This window comes from Oncorhynchus masou, chromosome 11 (genome assembly GCF_036934945.1).
Source record: "Oncorhynchus masou masou isolate Uvic2021 chromosome 11, UVic_Omas_1.1, whole genome shotgun sequence".
Lineage (NCBI taxonomy): Eukaryota > Metazoa > Chordata > Actinopteri > Salmoniformes > Salmonidae > Oncorhynchus > Oncorhynchus masou.
In genome coordinates this window covers 33,734,379-33,759,384 of record NC_088222.1, presented here as the reverse complement: position 1 = coordinate 33,759,384, position 25,006 = coordinate 33,734,379, and the positions used below count along the sequence as shown (strand labels likewise).

General features: G+C 41.9%; 3 protein-coding genes across 3 annotated transcripts; 2 read left to right on the top strand and 1 right to left on the bottom strand.

Annotated features, from left to right (window-relative positions):
* Positions 1-28: 28 nt before the first annotated feature.
* Positions 29-1,747, top strand: LOC135548575 (autophagy-related protein 101-like). Its single transcript, XM_064978323.1, has 2 exons — positions 29-643; positions 769-1,747. Exons 1-2 carry the CDS (start codon positions 392-394, stop codon positions 1,168-1,170), a joined length of 654 nt encoding a protein of 217 aa, XP_064834395.1. The 5' UTR covers positions 29-391; the 3' UTR covers positions 1,171-1,747.
* Positions 1,748-6,271: 4,524 nt separating this feature from the next.
* LOC135548572 (zinc finger and BTB domain-containing protein 21-like) lies at positions 6,272-11,339 on the bottom strand. Its single transcript, XM_064978320.1, has 2 exons — positions 11,251-11,339; positions 6,272-9,987 (listed from the first exon to the last, which is right to left on the bottom strand). Exon 2 carries the CDS (start codon positions 9,980-9,982, stop codon positions 6,914-6,916), a length of 3,069 nt encoding a protein of 1,022 aa, XP_064834392.1. The 5' UTR covers positions 9,983-9,987; positions 11,251-11,339; the 3' UTR covers positions 6,272-6,913.
* Positions 11,340-14,993: 3,654 nt separating this feature from the next.
* On the top strand, positions 14,994-24,215 carry LOC135547972 (uromodulin-like 1). The gene is made up of 14 exons (XM_064977175.1): positions 14,994-15,488; positions 15,602-15,788; positions 16,124-16,264; positions 16,367-16,855; positions 17,144-17,398; positions 17,749-17,861; positions 18,065-18,284; positions 18,548-18,685; positions 18,820-19,346; positions 19,658-19,800; positions 19,901-20,137; positions 20,330-20,489; positions 22,485-22,569; positions 23,406-24,215. The coding sequence occupies exons 1-14, from the start codon at positions 15,444-15,446 to the stop codon at positions 23,591-23,593; spliced, it is 2,928 nt and encodes a 975-aa protein (XP_064833247.1). The 5' UTR covers positions 14,994-15,443; the 3' UTR covers positions 23,594-24,215.
* Positions 24,216-25,006: the final 791 nt, after the last annotated feature.

The window sequence follows — 25,006 nt, the reverse complement described above, 5'->3', positions numbered from 1 at the left end:
ATTTTCCAGTGTTGTGTTTACAGAAATGACTCCTCCTCTCTAGTAAGAACGACGACATTACACTTTGTGTCAGCAAGTTATTATGAATAAATACATTTAAAGAACATAGATAGCAAGCAACAACATATGTAGCTATATTCATCAAGTGAATCTGAAAGTTGCGCCTTCTCTTGATAACCTTCGAACTTGCTCGAGGGAAATAACGTTTGCTGCGCGTTATAGCTAACTACTCACAATAGCTATCTAGCAGTAGCATCTAACGTCCGCTAGCTAGCTCATTTTGATGTTTAGCCCTGTTTTATGGAACGTAAACAACCATTGAAGGGTGTGTTTCAATAGCTTGCTAGTTTCCCCATATATTCAACCTGCCACTGTGGGGAAGCAGATCATCATGAACTGCCGTTCGGAGGTTCTGGAGGTGTCGGTGGAGGGAAGACAGGTCGACGAGGCTATGCTGGCTCTGTTGCACACTATCCTATTGCATCGCAGCACTGGAAAATTTCACTACAAGAAAGAGGGCACCTACTCCATTGGCACTGTTGGCACACAGGACATTGACTGCGACTATATTGATTTCAGTTTTGTTCGTGTTTCTTCAGATGAGCTTGACAGGGTCATCAGGAAAGCAGTGGGCGAATTCAAGGTAAGGCCTGTCTGATTATTTTGATTGTTTGGCTATTGAAATTATACATTAAAACATGTAGCTAGCTGTATTTTTTTTTTTTAACTGGCATCCATTGACCTCTGGATCTATGTTGTTCTTTACAGGATGCCATGGGCAACGGGACTGATGGAATGGGACAAATCTCACTGGAGTTCTACCAGAAAAAGAAGTCTCGCTGGCCTTTCTCTGATGAGTGTATTCCATGGGAGGTCTGGAGCATTAAGGTCAACGTCGTCAACCTGGCCAACGAGCAGGAGAGACAGATCTGCCGGGAGAAAGTGGGCGAGAAGCTGGGCGAGAAGGTGATCAACATTGTGGAGGTGATCAACCAGCACGAGTACCTACCCAAAATGCCCACACAGTCGGACGTGGACAATGTGTTTGACACCAGCCTCAAAGACGTACAGCCTTACCTGTACAAAATCACTTTTCAGATCACTGATACGCTGGGCACCTCAGTAAGCACCACCATGAGAAGGCTGATAAAAGACACCTTAGCACTATGAGGGAGCCTCAAGATGATTTGCATCGTAAAACATGGCTGTGGGTAGCCTGGTTCCAGATCTGTTTGTGCTGTCTTGCCAACTCCTATGATTGTGACCATAGGATGTTATTAAGACAACACAAATGGATCAGGGGCTAGGCTGTGTACTTTATTGACTATGGGATGTAATTGCTTCATTGACATCGGCATTTGCAGGCCTGTGAGTGTCTTAAATATTAGTTAGAAGCACTGGTAGTACGCTAGAAGTATCACCATCAAATGTCTAATCCGCTTTATTCACATTTGTAAGCAGTCATTTTAGGATCCTACTTATCTATCCCTATTCTTTCACAAAATGCCTTTGTCAACACTGAAACATGACCTTTCACATCCGATAGTACAATTTGAGCTTTTATGTTTTTGTATGAAGAAAGTGCTGCAAAAGTAGCATGTCTGTCTGAAACAGGTTTTCATTTAATAACTGCTTTAAGTAATTGTAAAGTAACTATCTTATTTATGTTTATGACATTAGCTTTTGTTATTAGAAAATAATGTGCAGAAAGGTGTTACACTTTTGAAAATAAAATTGATAATCCTAATTGACTTCACTTTGTTATTCTAGAAAACCACCTGGTTCTGTGCTTACTGATGTTAATTAAGGAAAAGACAGACCAACGCGAACTTCGGCCTTGCGCAGTGGGTGGCCGTCCTATTGCGTCTGACCACAGAACATTGGTCATCATTTTCTGTTAATTTCCTGACTACACGTTGACTTGCCGCGCTTCTTCCACACCAAGCAGGTGATTTACTGCAGATGACTGACATTCATGTTAGTCTGTCTTCTCCTTTACTAGTTCAGATTTGTGCAGTATATTCAAAGACAGTACAGTATGAAGATAGGCAGAAACTGCTTCTACAATAGACAGTGGCGATTTTAGCATGTAAATGTTGGGGCCAACTCCCCACATTTTGTTTTAGATGCATGTCATTAAAGCCACTACACAACACTAAACAATACATTAATTGGACTATAACGGTGACAAACGGTGTTGGGACTGCTGCCCCAACACCTTTCCAATTTTACTCCTGGCTATCAGCGGAGCCTTGTCTGGCAGTGAAACAGTTCATTCAGCCTCATTTACTGCCTTAAAAAACATATCTCACATGGCTGACTGGCTTAAACAAATGTGGTTTCTACTGACAATTGAGATGTACAAACTATGGCATAAGGGGACGACGAGAGGGTAAATGGTAAAGACAATGAGCGAGTTAAGACGGACATAGTCAATATAACTAGTTGTTCAGCACTTTTTAAACGTACGATGACAAAATTCAGAACATGGGCCGTTCTTACAGTATTCTCCCTGTACACCAAGTCAGAACCATAGGGTAAATAAAGGGGGATATAAGCAGACAATTAAATTCTTACAATATTCAATGATGACATTTCTCTAAAACAGGCTATAGGTTACATGTGCACCACCAAGTCAGAATAGTAGACTAAATTATGAGGGGAAATGGCCCAAATTATTAGGGTGGGACACATGGGCTACTAAAATTTTTCCAAACCACTCATTGTTGAATTTGCCATTTCCAACTTGTTGTGTAATGTCAATGTCCAGTGGTCGATGAGCATCGATACGTTTTATCTATAATTTATCATCATATGACAAGGATTTAAAAGGATTTGCCAGTAGGTTGTCGACTTGATTCGTGATGATGACTTACGTAGCTTGCTAACTAAGATTTTGAAAGTTGATGTTGACATGATCAGTCCAATCAAAGCTACTGTGATTTGACGTAATTTTATCTGTGGCCAATGACTTTGAGCCTTCTTGCATGGGCACTTCTAATGTAACTCTATGACAGCACCCCCTGTGCTTGAATTTTTGAGCTCTCCCCATAGATTTTGCAATTACGTGGCATCCCTATGAGTGACAGAACACTGAGCCAATTACGACGCAACAAGAGAACATTACCAACCCCTACGCAGAAAGCACTGAGCTGGGCTGAAACACCTGCATTTTGGAGCTGCCAAACTCAAGAAAGCAAAAAAGAGACCATGTTTGTATGTGGCTTTATTAACTCAATTATTATTTTTTATATTTATTTTTACATTGTTTGCAAACTGATATGTGACACGTATTAATGCCAAAACAACATGCAAAACAGCCAAAATCATAGCTAAACAGGTGGGGTTCAAAACACGTGGGGCTCTGGCCCTGAATGATGTGTCGCTACTGATAATAGAAATCCCAGATCACACTTATAGGCAATGTCATGGCGATGTTAGCTAGTTCATGCACAGAAACGCGTCATCAGGTTAAAGGTAATCTCGTGCCGAACTGCACATGTGCAGGTCTTCAATTCATAGGCACTCCTTCGATATAAACCTGGTTTGTTAGGTCTATTTCGCAAGTATTCCGGGAAGTCTCGCCATTTTGCCTCTCTTGGTAATTATCGACCTCATACAAACTATTTCAGACTTAATCATACTCGTATTGAGCCGACAGAGAGTAAAATCCACATGTTCTTAGCCATTCAAATTCACTCTTGTGAATTCCATTCAAATTCACTCTACTATACAAGTCGCTTATGTGCTGTTGTGTTTGTGTACCAAATTAATAATTAAAAACATCTACCATACACCACACCCAGTATATATATAATATATATCATTTAGAAACTGTGTTATACTGTATACCAAGCATGCAGCTTCAGACAGGTCAAGTTGTAAAGATGTTGAGGAAATCTTCAAATAAAGAATTAGTAACTAAACAGTCAAGGCATTTTTTAGGTTGAGAGGCAAGATGCTATATTCAAAAGCAGTATTTGCCATGCAGCTGTGTGGATGTTTTTCCTCATCTAAGTTGCAAAGGTTTCCTCTCCAATCATGTATTTTTCATTCACAGGATGACCTTGTACAATAATGGAGAGCAAAGCATTTCCAGTCTCTATATTCTCAAGGGCCACAGAGCAGACAGCAAATTCACTTCCAGAGTCACAGCCAAAAAATTAGTCACCACTGTCCAAGTGGCTAAACAGTTTGAAAAACATATCTGTGACCCACGGCAGTGACCATTTGTCCAAGGACAAACTTTGGCACCATTTCTCTGTCATATTAGTTAATTTTAATCTACTTTGCATTGTTATCTGTAACAGCTTTGGTAATGCCTTAATAATGGTGCAACTAGTGCAAACATGATAGCAGTTTCAACCATTCCATAGTGGAAACGAAAGCCAACTAGAGACATTACTAATTTAAACACATACCAACTTCTCCTGAAAACAATCATGATTCCAGGTAGTAATGGGGGCGAATCGCTGCAGTTACATTTAGGGATATTATTTTTGACGCTATATCGTATAGTTTGGACAATAGAACAATATATTTCTGGCGTTAATTGGGTGTACCTGCACCAAAACTTCATATTTTTAAATAGGGAGCCAATTTGTTTTCAGCACTTATTTCCATGCCTGATAAAAACGTGTTTTCTCATGACTCTCTCTTATCCCTCTGCAGCAGACTTATGGTGAGCAATATGTTTATTATATCTAATCGCAATAAAATCACAGTATTGAATTGCAATATATATCGTATCGGCACCTAAGTATTGTGACAATATCGTATCGCAAGGTCCCTGGCAATTCCCAGCCCTAATTACAGGGTGTTAGTTTCTTATAAGCACAATACAAACAATATACACACTCAATATCAAGGCAGCTACTGAATTATCAACTCTTTATTACAGAAAAAAATTCAAGCACAAAAACTGTAGAAAAAACTAAACGGCTGTAGTTCATGTAGAGCAACCATACAAATATTAATCATTGCAGAAATAGCACAGTAATACTAAAAGTATGTATTTTCATAAACAAACAAATTATAGGTACACAATTATACAAACGCTGCCATATACACAAAATTATATTTCATTTCTTTGCACTCAATTTCATTTTTTAATGATCTTGCATAAAATCCAGAGCACATATATAAATATATACTTTGTTTGAACCTAACCACCGAATTTCAAAATCCCTTTTCCATGTGTAATTAAGAAGCCATCACCACCACAGCAAAAAGTATACACTTAAACAACCAAAATACACACTTTAAATTCTGACTCTGTTATAGGACAGGGAATTATTTTCCAAACCCCCCCCCCCCCCAAGGGACAACAGTCTTGCTTTCACATGTTCTTAATTATTATATACATATATATTTAATTAACTTTGAACAAGGCACACCTGTTAATTGAAATGCATTCCATGTGACTAGAGTGTGCAAAAGTGTTAACAAATTCAAAGGGTGGCTACTTTGAAGAATATAAAATATATTTTTTAACACTTTTTTTGGTTACTACATGATTCCATGTGTTATTTCTTAGTTTTGATGTCTTCACTATTATTCTACAATATGGAAATAGTAAAAATAAAAACCCTGGAATGAGTAGGTGTCCAAACTTTTGACTGGTACTATATATATATACACACACATACACACACATTTATTGGCTCTTGGTTGTAAATATCCATGTAAAAAAAGTTAATATGCAAAAACACTGACTGTGCTTCATTTTAACAGATCTATTGTAAAATTGTCTCAGGATGCATACGCTAAGGCCATGCAATCAATTCATAGGATTACTTGTGTATTTATCAACAAACTATTTCACACTTAATCATACTAGTATTGAGCCGACAGAGAGTAAAATACCCATGTTCTTATCCATTCAAATTCACTCTACAAGTCGCTTGTGTGCGGTTGAATTTGTGTAACAAATTAATAATTAAAAACAAAATCTACCATACACCACACCCAGTGGGCAGAATGTAAACAAAACTCCTTTCCCAAAAGTACATATTTGCCATATTCTTTACACAATAATCCACTAATGATAATCTGTAATTTAATGAGTGATAGCTAAAATTAAACAATAAATTATTTATTTTACTCAGGATTTAAAATAACTAAAAAAAAAGTGTCAGTTGAAATACTGCATGCGCTTCCAGTTCTTATCCCCCTGCTAATCTAACTGGTCTTTGGTCTTGTTAACTTGTATAATCTACATGAAATATCATTGAGGCCATGACAAAATCAGAATGAAGAATTAACACAAATCGTCAATATGAAAACCATACTTTTATGGTACAAAACAGATTACAGCTGAAATGTTAATGGAATGCAGAGGATCCAAAATAAAGATTCATATAACTGAAATTAAAATCAATGTAATTTGACCATTATAAGTAATGTAAATATTGAACAGAATTGCAAAGTGCATATCAATAAACATGATGCCTGAGGCCACTAATATCATCTTCATAATGTCATCTTCACACATCAATCAACAGAAATTCACAACGTGCAAAAGCACGGAACTGTTCTTGAATTGTACAGTACAGCAATTCCTAAATAAAGCACTTTCTTGAATCCAAAAAAATAGTTATATAGGTAAATCCAACTGAAAGAGAGTTACTGAAATAGGTCAGTACTGTGTAAATCCAATATCAAAGGCAAAGTAACCATTGTAAGGAGCTGATGAGTCAAATAGCAGTTCATTGCAGACATTCACTTTCTCACCTCTATGACACATGGCCACTGGAAAAGATAACATGAAGGCAAGCCAACTACCAACAGCAATAGATACATTCAAAATCTTTCTTGTGCCGGCTGAGTTGTATTTGATCTCTTACGATGCTGTGAGCATAAAGTATCATCTCAGAGGCTCAAAACGGAGTACAGGTGTTTGAGTGAGAAACATTTAAATATGACTATGGCTCTTCTCGTGGCTCCAAAGACTAAAGGCAGTCTTGAATGTTCTGTGGCAGAGCTTACACATGTACTGCCTCTTAAATGTGAGGGCAGAGAGAGTGGGGGCATGGTAAAAAAGGGTTTCTGATTCCTGAGGGGTGAGGGAATTATCCACACTATCCATTTTGGGTAGGGGGCTACTGTGTGATCTGTCCATCTCTGGCCTCTTGGTCCTGGGCATTGACGATGAGCTTCCAGGCTTCTCCTTCTCTTTTGCTACCACAGCTTTAGCTACCACTGAATCTGCCTCCATTGGTTTAGGTGGAAAAACTTGTGGGGCAGGACATCCAGTTGCATGTGTGACTGCTGGTGGTGGTGAGGGGGAGGGAGACAAAGGGCGCCTGTCATCAACCTCTCTCGTTACAGGTTCGTCAGAGGTTGACATGTGGGACTGGAAGTGGCTCCAAAGGCGGAAGTTGGTCCTGAAGGCCTTGTTGCAGATGTGACAGATGAAGGGTTTGATGTGGCACAGCAGCTCCTGGTGACGCTCCAGGTCTTTGTGGCCACCAAAGAGCTTGCCACATTTTTCGCATGGCCACACGCCTGGCTCCTCAGGTTCGACGGAGGCCCCAGACGTCATGTCCTCCCTCTCGCTCACGGCCTCCTCAATGGGCTCATCCTTCACGGTCAGCTCGCCGTGATGTTCGTTGTGACACTGGCTAGCATTCAGGTCCTCGGGCACGAATGATGAAGAATCCTCAGAGTCTAACATAGGCGGACCTGAGGAGTCACTGTCGATGATGTCCTCTCTGGAGCTCCCCACTCCCACAGACTCCTCGGTATAGAGAGGCCTTCCAAGGTGGTCAGATACCTCTCCATTGTTCTCCTCTTGATGGCTCAGCTGCTCCTTAACAGTCATAATATTGTGGTTGTGAACCTCCACCTGGTGTCTCCATATGCTGAAGGAAGACTTGAAGGTCCTCATGCACTCCAGGCAGGTCAGTTTCTTGTACTTGCAGTGTGCTTCATGCTCTTTTTTAACCGCTGGGCTGGAGAATCGGAGGCCACAGTACGGGCACACGGTTGCGTGTCGACAGCCCCTCTCGTGGTCTCCCTGCTCAAAGAGAGAGGACAGCTTCTCATTGCAGAGCCTGCAGGAGTAAACCTCTGTGTCCGTGTTCTCTCTCTGACTGGGTTGGTCCTTTTGGCAGAGACCGCTCTCTCTCTCAGTCTCTTGGTTGTCTCTCTCCGCAGGGTGTGTCTTCAAATGCTGCTTGAATTGATAGAGAAAAACAAACAATTTCCCACAGTAAGGGCATATCATATTTGACTTGGACCTCAGGCCACCTTTTTTGGCAAATACCTGAGACTGTGAACCCTGCTTATTTCTCCTCAGCTTCATGAGCAAGGCTTTCTTTATTTCTCTCTCCCGCACAATATCAATCAGCTTCCTCTGAAACTTCTCATCCAGCTCGAATGAGCTGGAGGATGAAGCAGGGTTTTGTACCACTCCATGCTGGGTTTGGCAGTGGGTCCAGACTTTGAAGTTAGTGTGGAAGCGTTTGTGGCAGATGTCACAAGCATATGGCTTATCTGGGTTGTGATACATGTTAACATGACGGTGCAATCCAGCACTGGATCTGAACACTTTCAAACAGATCCAGCATTTAAACATCTTGCTCTTCCTGGGATCATCAGTCCAGTCATCATCATTGTCATCCATGTTGGAGTTGTGAGGTACAGATACTGACATATTGTCATCGTCATCTTCACATGGGAAATCATGTTCGTTCACCCCTTTAGACTTTTTGAATGGGTACCTTCGATTGTCTCTCCTCACCCTTCTCTTTCCAGGGAGTTTAGAAAATGGCTTAGTAGGGTCTTGGTCAAAATTCATTTCATTGTTTTTGAGGTTAACTGGTAGAGAATCCCCAACTGTGATCCTAATGATCTCCGAGGGGTCAGACAATGGGCTGCTCGGCTCGGTCTTCACATGGAACTCCTTTCCTGGAGTTTCATCTTGATCATGCCTGCTGTGGTGCCTTGACTTGAGAAGAAGCGACGGAACTACTTTCACACTTTGTTTGTGCTCTGTCTGAATCTCTTCCTCTGTATTTGCCACCATCTTAACAACAGGCTGTTCTCGGCCTTGCAGTTTATTGAGCTCCAGTGTGGGGGAGAAGACTGGGATGGGACTGTCCATGGATAAGGACCTGCGCAGCAGGCTTTTTATGAGTGGGCCACTCCTGTCAATGGTCTGACTAGGCTCCCCTACCTGGCCCTGAAATTGTGGTTTGGATCTGTAGAGCCTCTGCTCCTCCTCCTCTTCTTTAGTGGTTAGATCAGACTGTAACATGACTGTTGAAGATTCACTGAAGGAGACTGAGGAGGTGAGCTGTGGCCTTACTGATGACCCTGTGTGTGATGTCTTCCCCTTTAAGATGGAGGCATATGAACTGATGGGCTTGCTATCAGAACCCTCACCAGTTGCTTCAGCAGATTTTCTGGGATTGGATGCAGTGTTCCTGGCTGATTCGTTTGGTTTCCTGTGTCCTGAAGCTTGAGTCTGTTCTCCTTGATCATTTGAACCATAGCATCCGGCCCCGGGAGCATCACCCCTTCGGCTCTGGCGCACAATGACACTCCTCAGCTGGATGTCGTTATCGTCCTCTGAGAAGGACAGCCTTTTTCTGGAGACGCAGTAGGACACATGCGGCCTTGTTGACATAATGTTGGTTAGAAAAGGGATTCCTAGACTGTAGCCCAGCTCCTGGATGGCTGCCAGGCTGCCTCTGTCCACGAAGAGGGAGGATGAGTATATGTAATTCAGTACTATCTCAAAGGTGTCAGGCTCACAGAAGTCCAGCTGTATCACTTTGTGGGGCTCAGACTCCCTTCGTGTGAACAGTGATTGGAAATACTCACTGCTAGCAGCGAGCACACTCCTGTGGGCCTGGTACCGCTGATCCCCCACAACCAAGACTGTGTCACAGAGCTGCCCCCTCAGGCGCTGCTCATTGAGCACCCCCAGCACAGAGAGGCCATGGGATGGACTACTGTAGTGCACCAGACTCTCCATTCTGGCTGAAAGGCAAGAACAATACAGAGATCCTTTTAATTTAAAGACCTGCATTTTGATTCACATGTTTTCAGTAAAAAAGTTACCTAAAAATGTATAGGCCTATACATAAAATCAAACAAATAAATCAAATCTGAAGAAATATATAACAGCAGAAAAGTTGCAATAAGTATAAGAATCTAATAGCATTATGCCAAATTCATATTTGACCATGTTTCAGAAAAGTATGAATGAGATACAGATGAAAGCATGTATATTTATTGCTACTGTATTTATTTTGCTATGCAGTCTGTGCCAACTGATTGATATAAATATATTAGTGAAAATAGACTATTATTTCTCGTTATATAAATCATTCATTTTAGAATACCAAAACACATATTATTTTGAATAAAAGTATGTTAAATGTAATTGAGTAGTTTAGATAAATCAGCTACTGGTAGGAGTTAATGTATCTAGGCCTATCTGTGGTAAAACGCAAATAACATGACGCATGCGCACTTATAGGTTCTATTTCGATTACATCATGTCTTTAAATCAGAAGACATGGCATGCCATGGGGTCATATTTAGCAGGGACGCAGGCAGCGTTCATTCCGTTCCACACACACACATAACTGTGGACACGGATATCAATTTCACATGATAAATAAACGTGTCTGACACGTTCCATATCAGGAAAGTTTATAACGCTGCGCGCCCATAGAATGTGTCTGATGGGAAGTCAGGGGAGCAAGCATTAGATCATATGCGAGACGTGGCTTAAATTCCCGATGACACGTACGTTAAGAATGAAACTGGTTTTATCACTCTGGCAAGTATCTTCCTCGTTATGGTATACATTGGTGAATGAAAATGTAAACAAATAATGCATTGCGTGGTCTGTTTGTTACTGTTGCTGGCAGTGATATCACATGATCACTTGGTGTTGCAATGTTTCCGAAAGTGTAAAGTTGCATCCGAAATGCGCATTCTGAGAATGATTCAGGACTTTCAATGGAACACAATCAAACCCCAGTCCTCGAGAAACGAGTGCGTGGTCAGTGAGTGTGCGCGCACACACCCGCTACTGTATTTTCGCCCTCATTACAGCGCAGACGCAGCATCTACAGCACACATAGGGCAGTTGATCGTGAGGCTTATAAAAATAAGAAACAACCCCCTCTGAGTTACGTCAGGAAAAAAACCTTTTCTCCAAAGAAGACTTCAATATAAGGCACTACCGCCAGATAGTCTAAATCAAGTAGTTTTATGGCTTTCTAAACTTACCCCTATGTCTTCGTTCTGTTCCCAAAGAGCACACGAACAAGAATTTATATCAGAATTCTGTTGAGTGTGTGGTAGTCGTGATTCCATCCATCTTGAACTTGACGTCATCCCACTCCAGGGATGAGGTCATCAAATACAGCGCTCGTCACGTGTGCTGCGTTCTGATAGGCTGCTTTATACCCGTAGGCGGGAATGTAGGACATGACAGGCAAATTTAAACCTCTTAAAGTGGCAGGTCATATTTTCGTTCTTTGAGACTTAAACATTTCATTGGGAAGCAATACGAGTTAACATAAAAAAACAACAACATATTCCTATCAGATCAACATTGCTGTCTCAGTGGCAAAGTATCAATATTCTGTAGGTGAGAATGTGATTCTCTAAAACCATAGACAGATAGCCTACTATTGATTTATGTGGAATTACTGAATGGAAATGCATAATGTATTTTGCTCTTATTACTAGTTATGTTAATTTATTTTTATATATCTAATGAATGACAACAATCATTTGAGGAAAGCATTAGATAAAATCAGCATTTGACATTGGTGGATGAATGTGTTTCTCTGTAACCAGATCCACTGTACCACTGAAACTAATTAGAGAGGTGTGATTATAAGACATCACTATGGCTGTATTTACACAGGCAGCCCAATTCAGATATTTTTTCCACTAATTGATCTTTTGACAAATCACATCAGTTCTTTTTCATAGCTGCTCTGATTGGTCAAAAGACTAATTTGTGAAACAATTATCAGAATTGGGCTGCCTGTGTAAACGCAGCCTATGGCACGTCTGCTCTCTTTCATTGCATATATCCAGAAGGCACTTGATGCTGTGGTCTTCTTGCCATTTCTGTATGGACCTTGCTTTGTGCACTGGAGAATTGTCATGCTGAAACAGGAAAGGGCCTTCCCCAAACTGTTGCCACAAAGTTGGAAGAACATAATCGTCTAGAATGTCATTGTAGGCTGTAGCGTTAAGATTTCCCTTCACTGGAACTAATGGGCCTAGCCCGAACCATGAAAAACAGCCCCAGGCCATTATTCCTCCTCCACCAAACTTTACAGTTGGGACTATGCATTTGGGCAGGTACCGTTCTCCTGGCATCTGCCAAACCCAGATTTGCCCGCCGGACTGCCAGATGGTGAAGTGTGATTCATCGCACCAGAGAACGCGTGTCCACTGCTCCAGAGTCCAATGGTGGCGAGCTTTACACCACTCCAGTCGACTCTTGGCATTGCACATGGTGATCTTAGGCAGCTCTAGCAGGGAAGAAATTTGATGAACTGACTTGTTAGAATTGTTGCATCCTATGACTGTGCCACGTTGAAAGTCACTGAGCTCTTCATTAACGCCATTCTACTGCCAATGTTTGTCTATGGAGGTTGTGCTCGGGTTTTAGACACCTGTCACTAATGGGTGGGGCTGAACTAGCCAAATCCACAAATTTGAATGGGTTTCCACATATTTCTGCATATGTAGTGCATGTGCATACACTGGATAGAACAACCTGAAACTGAGGGTGAGGCACTGTGATTGTGGTGCTGCAGATGATGGCCATTACCATCATCTGTGGAACTACGTAATGTGATGCCGACACCTTGAAATGGTTATTGTGCCACTCAGGTTGAGCCACCACATTCCTATTACTGATGGTTAAATTGCAAATCACATTAGAATTACAAGATGTAGAACATCCCCAAGCCAGTAAGGAATGTGCTGTGATGAGTAAAACTTTTAAATTCCAGAGGATATAGAGATCTTTTTCTGAAGGGGTGGAACATTTTTTATTTTTTATTACAGTCTTTGTGGGAAATGGGACAAAATCAATACCCCTCCTGCCTGCCTCCCTGTCGGAGGCTGTGGGTGAGGAGATGAGTGAGGATATGAGAGTAAACACTGCCATGGGGACCTGAGTAGAAACCAAGTCACCTGGGACAGACACTGCTGCTCTCATCTAACAGATACCATTTTTCCCATCTCATCTCACAGCCACCATGTTGTTTGCTGGCACTGACAGTACCATGGCAGGTCATAACACAACCAGTACACAAAAGCAAAACTACAAATGTGTACAAATGCTTGTATGGTTATATATTATAACTTTTTGGGGTGATAATTTGCCACAGTTAACAGTAGTTTTACATCCCTGAAATACTCTGTCAAAACATACAGAAACATAGGAACATACAAAGGAATCAATTTGACTCCAAAAATGGCCCTTGAACCAAATGTGAATGAATACACCCTCTCCATGTAGTTGTATAATCTCTCCATCTAGATTCTACATATTGCCATGCAGTGTGTTACACTTGGGACTGTGGGAGCAAGGGAGAAGGTGATCAGGGGGTGTGGATGATGAGGGGAAAGAAACTCAGAACCGTTACCAACAACTTAGCTCTGAAAATGGACGTGCAGCAAGGTCCTTGAATGCATGCCATATTTGATGTATTCAAGATGAGTTGGATGTCCTTTCTCTGTCTGGCCACAGCCTTTCTGGACCTCTGTAGGGGACACAACACTTTGTTTGAAGGTAGGAAAATAAGCCAAATGAAATTATGACACAATCAATATGATAATGTGTATGCTCTACTGTTTATTACCATGTTCCATGATATATCTTTGTCAATATGTACAAGAAGCCCTATGCAAATTATTTACTGTACCTGCATTTACTGTACCAGCATTGATACTGCGGGCGCTCCTTGGCTGTGGGCACTCCTATGAATGCTCGCAGTTGTGGAAATGAAAACCTTTTATTTGTTTGCGTTCATATATTCTGTTATTTATGCAACATTGATCTGCAAATACTTATTTTCCAATATTATGTTTTTATGACTGTTTTTTTGGAATGCCCTGCCCATTTGTCTTAGATTCTGCAAACATAAAAACATGGATAGTCTCCATTAGATATATAATATAACTATTCCTGTATTTCAGGATATGACCTGTCTATGTCCAGCTACCACCTGTGTACTCGACATGAGAGCACGGTGGTGAGTAAAGTGTTGTCCTATAAGATCTCTTACACGGTCAGAAGGTCATGTGGCGGCTGGTTACCCTGGAAGATGTGTGAGGTCACAGTTTACAAAAAGGCATATCGGACTGAGTACATGAATGTCATCAAAGACGTTTTGAGGTGTTGTGATGGCTATGAACAAGTGGGCAGCTACTGTGCTTTACGTGAGTATTCTTGCTTGTATTTTAGGATTATAAAAATATATATATATATATATATTACCTTTATTTAGCCAGGCAAGTCAGCCTAGGAACAGTGGGTTATAACTGCCTGTTCAGGGGCAGAACGACAGATTTGTACCTTGTCAGCTCAGGGGTTTGAACTTGAAACCTTCCGGTTACTAGTCCAATGTTCTAACCACTAGCCTACCCTGCCATCTCCTCATGTTGTTCAACACGAAGAGAAAATATGTTTAGGAGAACACAGATGTATCTAAAAAGTGTAAGAAATGTTCATCAGTACTATGGGCCTGCCCTAATACAATCAGGACCAGTCGTCATGGAGACTTGTTTATATGGAGCAGCTAACAAAGAACACTAGATGGGGCTGTGGACCAAGAACACAGCTATAGTATGCTATTTACAGTGCTCTTTGTAAACATTTAACCGGATACTCACTCTCTCTCTCTCTCTCTCTCTCTCTCTCTCTCTCTCTCTCTCGTTCACTGCTAAGCCAGGGTCCTGTCCTGAGGGTGTTGTGGAGGCACCCAGGAGTGGAGGGTGTGAATGGGACTTAGACTGCCCAGGCTGGAAAAAGTGCTGCCAGAGAGAAGGCCTTTCTCTCTGTACTGACCCTCAGTCTGCAGGTAAGTATAGATCAACTTCATAGTGATCAAAGATATACAGGTAAATGCCAAAATAAAGGATGGGCCACTACGAACCAGAACAGCTTCAATGCTCTTTGGTATGGATTCTATAAGTGTCTGGAAGTCCATTGGAGGAATGAGACTCCATTCTTCCATGAGAAATTCCATAATTTGGTGTTTATTTAATGGTGGTGGAAAATGCTTTCTCGGGTGCCGCTCCTCATATGTATATTCATTGTATAGTACAGTCACAAAAAAAATATATTGTAAACATACTAGTATTCTTAATTATTTCACTCAGGCAGTAGAAGCTGGTGCTTTCACGTCACTGTGACAGCGAAGATAGATTACCAGCGGCTGATATCCATGGACATGGGAATCCTGAACCACACAAGACTGCTGCACTCTGTGGTAGGTTCCTGTATCTCCCTATGTTCTTCTCAATGATGGTCCATTATATAGTCCCTATATTTCTCACCGTATGTGCCCAGTATAGGCCATGACCATTCTGTATTGGCTTACAGGTGACTGGAGCGCTGGACTCTTATGACGTCTCTGTATACTATATCAGATCCTGGCCTATATGGCCATTTAGAACCTCCTCCTCTCTGCTGATTAGTTCCCCTGAAATTCTGTCCCTGTCCAACACGACCACAAAGCTGCACCTTCTTCTCATACACATTGAAGAAGTCACCTCGGTGTCAGTTGAAGGTAAGGGGATACTGTACTGTACTGTGGGGCGTAAAACACACAGGGTTTTCTGGTGGATATAAGGATGTGTGTGTTAGAGTTGTTCTCTTGTTACTGAAAACCCTGCTCAGGAAAAGCTGACTCAGTAACACCACGGTGTCCCACTCTGCCTCCACTTCCTCTTTACACTCATCTGTGACATGTTTCCTCTGGAAATGGAAAACTGGCCGTTGACACACACTCACAAAAACACACGCCAGTGCGAACACACACACACAAAACAAATAGACACACACACTGAATAATGTATATCCTGTACACAGTATCTACTACACATTATGCTGCTGTCCTTTCAGACATGAATGAGTGTAGCCATGACGCTCTCAGCAGCTGCTCACATCAGGCAGACTGTACCAACACAGAGGGCTCCTACAGCTGCACCTGCCATCCAGGATTAATTGATCTCAACCCCAACAACAAAGGGGTACACTGCCAAGGTAAGGACAGGGAGTGGTGTGTACTTACTCTGGGTTATATGACGTTCATGGAAAGATGTAAAGGTTTGTAGCTAACACTCAAACTGCTCATTCTCTTTTCAGCTGCTGATCCTGTGACCTCACTCGTGCCCAGTAATGCCACTCATATGTTCTGGTGGGCCAATGCTACAGAGTTGCCACCCAACAGTACCAGCTATCAGTCCTGGGTTTCCAGCTTTACTGATACCCCAACAGCCATAGCCACAAACAGGAGCATGATGCTGAGCTCGAGCCATATACATGCCACCACACATAACCCAGTTAATGCCAGCTCCAACAGGTCTGAGACCAGTACCGCAGTGACACCCTCGAGTACTGTATTGACCACCGGCAGGCCTGAAATCAGTACAGCTCTCACATCCTGGAGTAGTTCCACCTCACTCCAGCATACCACTAACCCCAACTCTCCAACCCCAACCCTCTCCACCTCGGCCCCCTCTGTACCGGCATGGCAGACACATCACCAGCAGACCAGCACTATGCCACAAACCAGCCTGGAGCCCACTCTGGTGGTGTCCCTGAGTGTTTCACCACCATCTCCATCCACATGCTGTATGGAAATCAATAACACACCCATTATACATTGTACAACGGCAACAGTTTTAAGCATATGGACTTTTTTAAATATCACTTCTAATATTTTGCTGATAGAAATTCCCCCAATGACTCCCCTGCTGTTTCTAAGAACCCCTGTGGCTGTTTGCATAATATTCTCCAAAGTGCTCCACATACATCTTTAATAATCATTATTAAAAAAAATAGACTCACAAAGTCATTGATAATTGATAAAATTATATTTCATAGAAGTTGAGATTGATTACTGTATCCCTTCTCCCCCAGACCCCACCCCCATCACCAACCTGCAGGCTTCCAGCGTCACTGGCTCATCCTTCTACGTGTCCTGGATGACGGGCCAATCCCAGAGCGGGTTTAGCTTTCTGGTGGTGCTGATGGAGGGGTCAAAGGTCAGGGGACGTTGGGAGACGGGGCTGTCAGTCTGGGAGGTGACATTGTTGAAGCCTGGGGTTCTCCACAACGTTACTGTCATTTCCTGTCCCTATGGGAGTCAGGGGGCCAGCCTGCTGGTTAAGACTGGTAAGTTCCATGTAAAGAATGCGTTTAAAATGTCAACTTTCTGTCATCTTTTTCAGTTTTGTTATGTCAATATCACTTAAAATGTGTGCATACTTAAACTGATGCAGTACATTTTAGCTATATGTGCTTTATGCATGAGGAGGCTGATATGGTGTGCCCTATGCTGCTAGCCAAAGCCATCTGAACAAGGACAAGAGGAAAGCCCTCTATTATTCATTATACACTGACACAGCAATATGATTTGGTTTCACTTACGAGAGCACTTTCACGTTATGCTGACTCTTATAGCAGATATGAAACTGTTCTAGTGACCACAGTGCTTTGGCTGGATGTGTGTATCCAATTCACAGCTGCACAGACACTTGGAGCAACAGCTCACTTGACCAATGTGCAGTTCACTGATGCCCTGCTGGACCCTACTAGCCAGATGTATCAGAATCTTAGTCGTAGTATTATGGAAGAGGTAGGAGCCTTCCACACAACGGCTGCTTTGACAAATGTTTTTTGAATGTTTACAAATGTTGAATGTTTGAAAGTTGTCATTGTCCTCACTCATAGAACGTGGAATGAATGAAATACACTTAAACATGTTTTGTAGTTGTTACATGTTGTAGTTTCTATCAAATGGCAGACACGAACACACTGTCTCCTCTAACTGTCCCACAGATCCTCCAGTCTCTCCCTCCTGATATTCTGGCCCTGGTAAACTCAGGAGATGTGAGAGTTCAGATCACAGGTCTGGCCCCCGGCAGTGTAGTAGTGAACTTCACCATCATCTTCACACCCAGTCAGTCCCTGGACATCCTGAAAGTGTCCTCTGTTCTGATGCAGGCCCTACAGAACAGCTCCAGATACACTGTTGACAGCAACAACACCAGCATAGATGGTAACGCTGTCTTAACTTTGTACAGTTGTAAGAATACGTAGTCTTGGATAAAAGGATGTGTACAAGATAATGTGCCAGGTTCTCCAATGGACCTTTCTTGAAAATTATTATTTGAATTAATGTGACTTCCTGCTTAAATATAGGTTGAATATGAAATAAGATAACTCTGTTAGCATTAAATGGAGAGAACATTTAGTGATACCAATCTGCATAAACTGTTAACCTGATATTCAATGGCAGATTTTTGTTGTTGTTTCTAACAGATGTTGATGAGTGCAGTACAGGGGACATGGATTGCGCCCCATGGGCCCAGTGCACTAACACCTGGGGCTCCTACAGCTGTCTCTGTCTGGATGGATTCACGGACTCTAACCCCTCTAGGCCGGGACGGGTCTGTTCAGGTAGACAAAATGGAGTAATCGCTTTCACTTTTTTGATAGTCTAAATTCAGATCTGGATATGGTTACTAGAGTATTCGTCTCACACTGCCTAATCAGTTCAAACTGTAATTGTCTTTTTTTTTGTTTCCATACAGCTCCTTTGACCACAACCACACCTATGTCCGCAACCACAACAAACACTCCGGTTACAACCAGCAATACAGTGTCAACCACTACCACCTATAATACAACCTCAATTACATCCAACAATACAGATGAAGCTACAATGAACGCACCCGTTACAACCACTGTCAACAATACAGTTAGAATCAACAACACAGTTTCAACAAAAACTCCAGTCACAATCACAACCATGGCGCCAGTTACAACCTCAACCATCACTGAAGTTCCTACAAAAATGCCCAGCGGTCTCATTAAAACCAGTCTGCAGCCTGAGACTCCTACATCTCTGGCTCCTCTGGTCTCTTATACAGAAGCCATCTCAGTGGAGTGCAGGGCCAGTGCCATCACGGTGACAGTGGCCAGGGACTTCCTGTGGTCGGGGCACATTGGGGACTCTTCCCTGTTCCTAGGGAGACAGGAGTGTGGCGTGAACGGAGGGAACAGTAGCCACGTCCAGCTGACGGTGGCTTGGGACGAGTGTAACACACAGCTCTTATATGTGAGTCAGTAAACTTGTCAGTCAGTGGCTAGAGGGTGCTACCTACTGCCCCCTTGTGTCACAAAGAGCATAGTCTGTGGTGTGTTTTGGCTAAATAAAAGGTTATTCTATAATGCACAAAACAGACCTGGATTGAACAGGTTAAAATGTCCTTATTTATGTACCATTTATTCTATACATTAAAAACGTGAAGCCTGTGACCATGGTATCTTGTAGGTGCAGGTGTTGGATGACCAAACTAGATCAAACTGTCCTCATGGTCTGTTAGAAAATAAAATAACCAATTTCCCATTTGAACTTTTGCAATTCAGAACAGCACTCACTACACTGCTCAGGTGAATCTGTACAACTTGCCTGATGACACTACAAGGGTTCCCACAGTGTGGCTGAAGGTCCCCATCATGTGTACCTTCAGGAGGAGCATCATCATCTCATCTGGTTACAGCACCGCAGGGTACGCTCTGCCAGGCGCCATGGTTACCTTATCTATGTCACTATGGTCACATGATATATTTAGCTATTTATTTACATCATATCTTATGGTGTATTGACAGGTATGATATGACCAATGATGCTGTCATGGGCTCAGGGACGTTCTACGTGACATTTCAGCTCCTGAATGGAATGTCACCACTACCCCAGAACTACAGCCTGTCTCCTGAGGAGGACGTTGTGGTCGAGGTCAGCGTTGACTCCACGGTTGCCCATATCAAAGTGGTCATCAACAAGTGCTGGGCCACCCAGAGCAGCAACCCCTTAGAACCAACAACCTATGTTTTTCTGGAAAACAGGTCTGTTCTACAATTGCTTTTGAAGGTGCCCTATTATAGTTAGCTTAGATGCTCGGTTTTCATTCCGTGGCATATAATAGAATAACATTTATATGTATTGTCCAACCGAGGATGGACATTTGCTTGAAGATTCAGATGTGTTTGGGTACTTTCTAAGCTTTGTGCCGGTAATCTCTCTCTCTTTCTTATCAGCTGTCCCCTCCCAAACACATACACCACAGTCGTGGAGAACGGCAACTCCAGCAAGTCTCGCCTGTCTCTTCGCATCTTCTCCTACATCAACCTAAATGTCATCTACCTGCACTGCCAGATTCAGATCTGTATCGAGACTGGCTCGGCCACCTGCCAGCCTGTGAGCATCTGTCCAGATTTATTCATACTGTACTATTCAAATATACAGTATTTACTTTGATGTCTAGATTTACTGTCCAACCATGGGTTAAATGGGGTATTTGGAGGTGGGGAAGCTCTGGCAGGTTAAATAAAAGGATTATGCCAAGATTAGGGTTAGAATTAGGGTTAGTGTTACTGCTGTAAGTACAATGTATTACTATTCTAGGGTTTGGGTTAGGGTTACTACTTTTTATCCTACTCCCATAAGGTGCTGGAGCTCGGCTCTGCCTGGCTCTCGCTTTGATCCGGGTATCTCCAGTTCAATTTAACCACTGTTTTCAACCTCTTTGATATGACTACCTAGAGGCTCTTGAAAAATGCTCTACTTGGAGAATGTTTAATTATACTGAACAAAAGTGTAAACAAAACATGTAAAGTGTTGATCCGATGTTTCATGAAAGATCCCAGAAATGTTCCATATGTACAAAAACCTTTCCCTCTCAAATGTTGTGCACAAATGTGTTTACATCAAATCAAATTTATTTATATAGCCCTTCGTACATCAGCTGATATCTCAAAGTGCTGTACAGAAACCCAGCCTAAAACCCCAAACAGCAAGCAATGCAGGTGTAGAAGCACGGTGGTTAGGAAAAACTCCCTAGAAAGGCCAAAACCTAGGAAGAAACCTAGCATCCCTGTTAGTGAGCATTTCTCCTTTGCCAAGATAATCCATCCACCTGACAAGTGTGGCATATCAAGAAGCTTAAACAGCATGATCATTACACAGGTGCACCTTGTTCTGGGGACAATAAAATGCCACTCTAAAATGTGCAGTTGTGTCACACAACACAATGCCACAGATGTCTCAAGTTTTGGGGGAACGTGCAATTGGCAGGCTGACTGCAGGAATGTCCACCAGAGCTGTTGTGAGAGATTTTAATGTTCATTTCTCTACCATAAGTCGTCTCCAACGTCGTTTTAGAGAATTTGGCAGTACATCCACCCGGTGCACAACCGCAGACCACGTGCAACCGCGCCAGCCCTGGACCTCCACATCCGGCTATTTCACCTGTGGGATTGTCTGAGACCAGCCACCTGGACAGCTGATGAAACTGTGGGTTTGTACAACCGAAGAATCTCTGCACAAACTGTCAGAAACCACCTCAGGGAAGCTCATCTGTGTGCTCATCATCCTCACTAGGGTCTTGACCTGACTGCAGATCGGCTTCGTAATCAACTTCAGTGGGCTAATCTCACCTTCAATGGCTACTGGCACGCTGGAGAAGTGTGCTCTTCGCGTATGAATCCCGGTTTCAACAGTACCGGGCAGATGGTAAACAGCTTGTATAGCGTCATGTGGGCAAGCAGTTTACTGATTTCAACGTTGTGAACAGTGCACCATGGTGGAGTTATGGTATGGCAGGCATAAGCTTCGGACAACGAACACAATTAAATTTTATCGATGGCAATTTGAATGCACAGAGATACCTTGACCAGATCCTGAGGCCCATTGCTGTGTCATTTATCCGCTGCCATCACCTCATATTTCAGCATGATGTCGCAAGGGTCTGTACACAACTTCTGGAAGCTGAAAATGTCCCAGTTCTTCCATGGCCTGCATACCCACCAGACATGTTGCTCATTGAGCAGGTTTGGGATGCTCTGGATCTACATGTACAATAGCATGTTCCAGTTCCCGCCAATATGGAGTAACTTTATGCGATGGAGATGTGTTGCGCTTCATGAGGCAAATGGTGGTCACACCAGAAACTGACTGGTTTTCTGATCAACATCCCTACATTTTTTTAAGGTATCTGTGACCAACAGATTCATATCTGTATTCCAAGTCATGTAAAATCTATAGATTAGGACCTCATTTATTTATTCCAATTGACTGATTTCCTTATTTGAACTGTAACTCTGTAAAATCTTTTAAATATTTGCATGTTGTGTTTATATTTTTGTTCAGTGTCGTTCAATGTTGTTCTCTTTCCATAATCTTTTCCTTTGTCAGGATTGCTTTGGGCGGACAGAAAGATTCTCCAATCTAATTGGAACAGCAAAAGCATCCTGTGGACCATTGCTTAGATCACACAAAGGTACAGTAAATGCATTTCAAAGTGTGACTGCATCAAAATAAGCTATACTGTGACAACGTGATGACTAGGCTACTGATAATTTCATAGACAGCCAAGTCCAAAATTATTGGCACCCTTGATAAAGATAAGCAAAAAGAATATATAAAATAAATCATGCCAATACAGAGCTATAAATAAATGGGAAAGTATATTATTTTATACTAATACAATTGCTCACCCAAAAGAGATGGTGTAACTTGTAATATTTTTTTCTCTCAAAAGGATAGGGGTCAAAATGATTGTCACCCATTTTTAATACCTTTCAATACCTCACCTTGCGAGGATAACGGCACTGAGCCTTTTTCTAAAACGTTTTAGGAGATTGGAGAACACATTGGGAGGGATTCATGTCATTCCATTTTGAAGATCAACGGCATCATGAACTTTACCCAGTACCAGAACATTTTAGACAAAAACCTGGTTGGCTCTGCCAGGAGGCTGAAACTTGTCCACAGGTGGATCTTCCAGTAAGACAATGACCCCAAGTACACATCAAGAAATTGTTCATTGGCCCCCCAAAAAATCAACATTTTGCAATGGCCATCTCAGACTTGAAACCCATTGAAAACCTGTGGATTGAAATGAGGAGGGCAGTCCATAAGGGTAGATGAAGGATATCAAGGATCTGGAAAGATTCTGTATGGAGGAATGGTCTAAGATCCCTCCTAATATGTTCTCCAATCTAATAACACATTTTAGAAAAAGGCTCAGGATGGTTTGTACGAGGCTACATGATGTATAGGATGATCAACTGTACATATTGTGGAGTTAATATATTCTGACGTGTTTTCTGTCAGTGTCCGTCGAAGAGAGATCTGATACACTTCGTCTGGTGGGCTACAGTTTACTGGGAATAGGACTATTCCTCCTCTTTATCGGGAGTCTCTCTTCCTTGTTCTTCAGCCACAGGAAGCGAATTGGAACCTACAGCTTCAGCCTCAAACCCAAAGAAGATAACTATACCTATCATGTTTTCAATACTTAGGGCTAGTTTTAGTGAACTCAAAGACATAGTAAAGTTGGTATTTCATTTCTTCAAGCTGTTGCCTAGTAGTCAGAAATGAAGAGGTCAATACAGATCATTATGATTAAACTAAAAGGCATATTATTAAAAAACTAAGTGTATCAAAAGGGCAGAATTCATTATTAATTTGGATGACATCAGGGTCTCTTCAATTTTTTCAACATTGATACATTTAAATACATACTGTATACAAAGCACTGTTTGCCTTGGAAATTAATGTTGTCTTGTTAGGATTTGTATAGTGAATCTTATTTAAAAAATATCATATTGTCACGAATATTACCGAAGGTGACTCCCCTTCTGGTTCGGGTGGCGCTCGGCACTCGTCGTCGCTGGTCTACGAGTTGCCACCGATCCATTGTTCTGTGTTTGTTTGGTTTCTTGTTTGGTTGTTAGGGTGGGGTTATTTAAGTTAGTTCAGCCCGCTTCTGTTTGTGCGGGCTTGTTCATCTGTATGTGTTAGAGTGGTTGTGTTTTTGTACTTTTTTTTCCTTTTTTCGCTGTCCTGTTAATTCTTCACATGTGTTGTTCGCCTGTTTTTGTTTGTGTGATTTTCTGGACATTAAAGCGTGTTTTCGCCGTATCCTTGCTCTCTGCGCCTGACTCCACACCTATTCACTCATTTACCGTTACACATATATTCTGCAATCCCTTCATTTTCTTTTAAACTGATATTTTTCTATAACTGAGAAAATCTACCATTTATAAATATGGAAAATGCATGTATTTTATAAGTATATCCTGAAGTCTTATAAAGTCAATAGCAGAAACATCCTGAAATATTGACTTGCTAAAATATGTGAAATATGTTCATAAACGAACAACTAGAAATAAAAAGGAATTATTTGTATATTGGAACATTTGTAGCAGAGGGAGAGAATATTCCCCCAATCTTTATTTATGAGGTGAAATGCTGAATTTGTGATACAATCTAAGAACTACTGTAATGATCCATACACTAGAGGACACTGTTGGGTCATTGCATAAAAAATAAACATAGGTAGGACAACAGATGTTGTGATTTCACAGTGTTATGATATCATGAATGAGATATGGTCACACTATAAACATTTCGGATGATTGACATTAGCTAACATGACATGAGGGTATTGCACATTTACCAAATACATCGAAGACTTGGTGGTCTATATGTCTGTGCTGCGTGCACGTGTAAATGTGCAGGCCGGGCCCATCATGTGTATGATGACTTCACACCACCACTTCACACACACCTTTGTGACACACACACCTTTCTCTCTCTGAGAGGCGAGCCCTGTGGAGGGATACATGGTAAACAGCAGGAGGATGGTTTCTTTCAGAGGCGTACCCTGGAGACCAGGAGGGTGGTGGGATGGGGGGGTACAATCTGTGTGG